General features: G+C 30.4%; 1 protein-coding gene and 1 non-coding gene across 2 annotated transcripts in view; one reads left to right on the top strand and one right to left on the bottom strand.

Annotated features, from left to right (window-relative positions):
• The window catches only part of LOC18601775 (myb family transcription factor EFM), a 3,901-nt gene extending 1,764 nt beyond the window's left edge, over positions 1-2,137 (bottom strand). The window contains exons 1-4 of the mRNA XM_018119032.1: positions 1,921-2,137; positions 1,571-1,809; positions 1,193-1,478; positions 913-989 (exon numbers count right to left, since the gene is read on the bottom strand). Coding sequence (XP_017974521.1) covers positions 913-989; positions 1,193-1,478; positions 1,571-1,809; positions 1,921-2,137 — 819 coding nt within the window. The remainder of the gene's footprint in view (positions 1-912; positions 990-1,192; positions 1,479-1,570; positions 1,810-1,920) is intronic.
• TRNAV-UAC lies at positions 5,087-5,159 on the top strand. The gene has a single exon. It is a non-coding gene; the product is annotated as a tRNA-Val (tRNA).

Genomic DNA, 5,376 nt, shown 5'->3' on the forward strand with positions numbered 1-5,376 from the left:
GTTAGAGAGGATTTGAAGTTTTGGCTCGTAAGTAACAATAACATTTTAGGCATTAAAGTATAACAAAATGTTTTTGAATATGTCGTGTAACAACAATATTTTTTCAATATGGCATGTAACAACAATATTTTTTTTTTTAACATGGTGTGTAACAACCTTTTTTAACTATGACTTGTAACATATTTTTTTACATAGCGTGTAACAATAGTATTTTTTTTTCAACATGGTGTGTAACAACCTAACCATGGCTTGTCACAGTTTTTTATACATGGCGTGTAACAAGCTAACCATAACTTGTCACAGGCTTTTGTACATGGCATGTCACATATTTTTGTACATAACGTGTAACACGCTAACCATGATTTGTCATACGTTTTTGTACATGGCGTGTCACTTATTTTTGTACATAGCGTGTAACACGCTAACCATGGTTTGTCACAGATTTTTGTATATAGCGTGTAACATCATAACATGTAACTTCATTAAGAGTAATTTTATCCAACTTGACTAAAAATAGTTAAAATTATAAAGAGGTCTATTTTTAAAAACATATTATCTTTAAGAACTATTTTTTAAAATGCCCCTAAAATTATTATCTATTATAAATCTTTTGATTATAAATGGTTAAATTCAATATATTAGTTTTAAAAAATTTTCAGTTTTATTCTTTTTAGCTTTTGGCCCCTAAAAAAAATTTACTAGCTCCGCCCCTGTTTGTTTAGACAACATTTCATCGTTAGCTAATATGAAATGCATTTGGTTTCTTCAGAAAGGTTTGGACAATTTATGGGTTTAAAATTTTTTTATTTTAATTTTTATTGATTCATTTTCAATAAGAAATTTTTTGAACTTGATTTAAGAAAACTTATTCTTCAAATGTTACAGGTTATGATTTAGAATTCGGAAATGAACCTGGAGGTGGCTCTTTACTTGATCATTGGTGAGGCCCTCAACTTGCATGACCTCTCTGATTTGCTTAGGAGTTGCCACTGCCCAAAAACATACATGTCAATGAAATAAAGATGCATAAAAAATAAACTTAGATTTGTTTTTTTATGCCACATGCAAATTTAAGTGGAGTACAAGAAAATTTATCACAAGCATAGCATCCAATGCAGGAGATTTAATGTTAATTATCCAAAAACCTAGGCCTTCCATCTATAAAAGAAAGTCTGATGATATCAGGTTCTACCTTCAATGCCTCCAAGGAGATTCAAAGCCTCCACAAACCTTGCATGAAGCTCTGGTGACCAAGATCTTCTGTTATTCTTCCAAATAGGTTTTGTTAGTGGCCTAGGGTGATAATTCAGAGTTCGATTATCAGCCCTTAGATTCAATCTTGAGTCACCATTATTTGTTCCAACACTTGCAAATCTACTGTATGATTTTCTTATAATCTCCTTGCTAATGCATCCCTTCTCAGCAAGTGATAAGCTGAAAGTACTCTCCTTGAAAGGAATGGGATTCTGATTTGGGGCCTGGTGTCAAAAACAATGCAAGCAGTTTTTAGTAAAGATTAATTCACCAAGCCTTAAAAAAGTTTCATGTATTTTGGTCTTGTGGGGGTTACCTGAATAAACTCTATGAATGTTTTCTGCTTCTTATTATTACAGTTAGAGTTCCAAAGCTGAGGAGAAGACCTCATCAAACTCTTTCCTTTGCAGTCATACTTCTCTGCAGCTGATATATCTGTTTGTTCTTCTTCATAATGTTTCCTCTTGATCGCCAAAAACTCCATCAAAGGCCTTCCAGTTTCAGATTCCATTCCGTTCTTGATGCTCATAAATTCATCTTTCAATGTCCCAAGCGCTACATCCCACAGCAAACAAAAATAAGCTTCAATCATATCATTGTTTATAACAATTTGAAAAGGGTAAAAAAAAAGGGGTGAGGGGAGTGAACTTAATTAATTGGCCTCACCCTCCATCAGAAGCAGCATGCATTGAGGAAGTTGATGTTTGAAGGCGACAATACTGTTCAATTCTTCTTCATGCTGATTGATATAATCATTCAACACTGCTAATTTATCTGATGCAGTGTCCACGTGTGACAAATCTTTCAGTAGGTTGGCTATGGTTTTAGGCACATAGGATGGTTTGAGACTCAAGTTGAGCTCAAGAGAACTTGATGAAGCCATATTTTTCTTCCCCTTCTCTCTATAGCAAAGGACTCTCTTTTCCTTTTTCTTCTTGAGAATGCAACAATCAAAAGGTTAGGGAGGCAGTTGAAATAGAAGAAATTAAAACCAGAATCCTGTATAATCCTAAAAGACAAAATTGATTACTTATGAGAAGTTCCCATATTGCATTCTTTTCAGTTTGAAAGGGGAAATTAAAAGAAAAGAGAATACCACTATAATAACTTCCCTGGCCTGATATCAGATGCTCAGACGTCATTAATGTTTGAGTCTATTTGCTGATCACTACTCATGTTTGACAACTCAACTCCTGACTTTGGATACTATTTTGGAATCTACCTCTTAATTGGTTGACCCTTCTTAACCTCTTTTTTTTTTTTCTTATGGCATGTAAAAAAATTATTTTTTTTTAAAAAAAAAGCATAAGAATTAAGGAGACATTAAAAAAAAAAACGACCTTGTAAACAGGGAGTGGTGTCTGGTGCAAGCAATGACGGGATCATATAAAATTATAGATCTATATAGTTTAAATTTTATACATATAATAATAAAAAGTTAAAAATTAAAAAGTATCAGCCATCATCTCGACTTTACCATTAGGTGCAAAACAGTATAAGAAGAGATATAAAAACCATCAAGATCAAGCAACAACTCAAGAAGACAAAAGATGCTCGAGGCATGTAAAAATCAGAGAGAAGAAAAACAATGATCTCAGCTCATGATCATGTGGTTCAATTCAAGAAAAAATGAACTAGGGGAAAAAACATGAGATTATTTGTGTCCTAGGTGAAGTGGGATTCTAATGCTTGACTGGTTTAAGAAGCATGATGAAGCAGGAAAATAAAGTTGGCAAGGCAAATCAAGGAAAGTAAATTCCCAAATTGCCACAGTGTGTCTTCCACATAAATTGAGCAAAAACAAAAAAAAAACCCCCCAATACTTTGACAGGAATATTCAGCCACGTTAAGCATTCAACTCAGACTAAAGAGCTTCAGCCCTAACCGCCTTTTTGTCATTGCCCTCATATTTCATCACTATCCCTTGGAAATCAGATTCCCCTTTTTTGGACAAAAATTTAAAAGTATCTTTTCCTAAAGGAAAAAAGAAATTAAAGAGTTTTAATGCAGACTTGTTGTCTCATTAATTGAAGGTTCCTTGACACTCTAATTTATAAGGAAGGATCTCTCACAAGAGAGACACTTGGGTTAAGCATGGAACATGCAGGTTTTACCACATGCTTGCTCCAAACTTTTTTCCTCCTTGAGTTACAGAAGAAGAAAATTACCTTCCATTTTTTATGATTTTAATTTTTCAACATGTTTTGTCCCTTAGAGGTTACCCTGATAATTCTGTTTAGTAAAATTATTAAAAGACTCTTAATTTGAAAAATTATCTTATTTGTTCATAATTAAAATTACCTCCATAAGCTTACTGACTTACCCACAAGATGAGAAAAAAAAATCACAAAATATTATATGAAAAAGTTGAAACCATATAGACATAAATGCAGTTTATCTTTTTTGGCATAATATTTGAAAAAAATCTCTAAACTATTAAAGAATATTCAAATAAATCTTTATTCTTCTATTGTGTTCAATTAAGTCTTAATATTTTTTATTTTGGATCTAATAATTTGATTAATTATAATTAATCAAAATACTCTTATTATTTTATACTCACATAACGTTGACATGATGCTTATGTAGAAGGTGAAAAATGCTTCATAGCCACATCAGCATGTCATATGATATAAAATAACAAATGACATTTTAGTTAAACCAACCATTAGTTATAAAAGCTTATTTAGCTTTAAAATGAAAATATAAGGTTTTATTTGGATAAAAATAAAAATCCAAAGATTTGATTGAATGTAATAAAAAATAAAGATTTTATTTGACAGTTTTTAAATAATTTAAGAGGTTTCTTTAGATATTATGCCATTGTTTTATTATTATTCATGACTTTTCCATTACCATTAGTAACATTAGGTGGCATTTTCAATTGAATGTTTAATTAATACATAAATATTTATAATGAAAAACATTCCCTTTTGGCCCTTGAGAGATACAAATAGAGCAAATATTGGATGTAACATGTAAAGCTTCTTACACAATTCAACCTATAAGAGCAGCCCATGTTTTGGCAAAGCAAATCGATCTGGAGGCGTCCATGGGTGACTCATGTTGGATGGGCTGTTGCAAAAGCCCAACCCCTCCTGTGACTTACTATTTTTAAGAGCATATGCATATTAAAAAAAAAACAAAAAATATATGTATATATATATATGCATTATTATAAAAATATATAAAATACATAAGCTTGACAAGAAACTAAAGGCCATGGGTTTTATCTTCTATTTGCAGATTCCTAAGTGTTTTCCCTAAAGGCTCACTGTCACAAAACATCATAATCTATACTCCAAATTATTAACGTTTTAAGTATGAACTTGGCAATATATACAAAAGAGTGTATGTTCAAAAATTTTTTAGTTGATAAAAATGGATATTTTTACTCATTATATTTTTAAATTGTCATTTTAAATATTTTTTATCATAAGTATTAATAAATTTTACTTAATTTTTAAATAAAAAATTTAATTGTATTGAATAATTTTTATTAAATTTTTTTATTATCAATATTAATGGGATTTATTCAATTTGGAAATAAGAATTTTAATTTCATTGAATAACTTTTATTTTTCCTTAATTTTAATAATATTAAATAATTTATAGACTAATATTAAAAAAATTTAAATTTTATACTTTTTCATGAAAAGAATAAAGTACTATATGTATATTATTAAATTATACACATGCCAAGCTTTCTTATTTTGCAGTTTGTATTTTCTTTAAAAAAAATAATTTTGAAGAATTAAGGTTGGTGAAATTGAGACTTAGCCCATGATGACTATGTTAGTCACAGGGCAAGAACACCACAGTCTCTTGCACGGATGCTGTGGTGTAGTGGTTATCACGTTAGCCTTACACACTAAAGGTCTCCAATTCGATCCTGGGCAGTATCAAATGTTTAAAGTTATTGGTCTAGAATTTTGGTTGCGTTTGTCTTTAATGAAATGTCTTTTTCTTTTCCCATTTTCTTTTTATCTTTTAGGATCCGTATATTTTGACTTAAAACTTTTTTTGAAAAATATTTCCAAAACTTAAACCTGTTTGAAAGATTCAAAATTAAATCGAAATGGAAAAGATTTAATGAATTTCTACTAGTGTAAGATTCTTCTT

The sequence above is a fragment of the Theobroma cacao genome, chromosome 4 (assembly GCF_000208745.1).
Source record: "Theobroma cacao cultivar B97-61/B2 chromosome 4, Criollo_cocoa_genome_V2, whole genome shotgun sequence".
In the NCBI taxonomy this organism is placed as follows: Eukaryota; Viridiplantae; Streptophyta; class Magnoliopsida; order Malvales; family Malvaceae; genus Theobroma; species Theobroma cacao.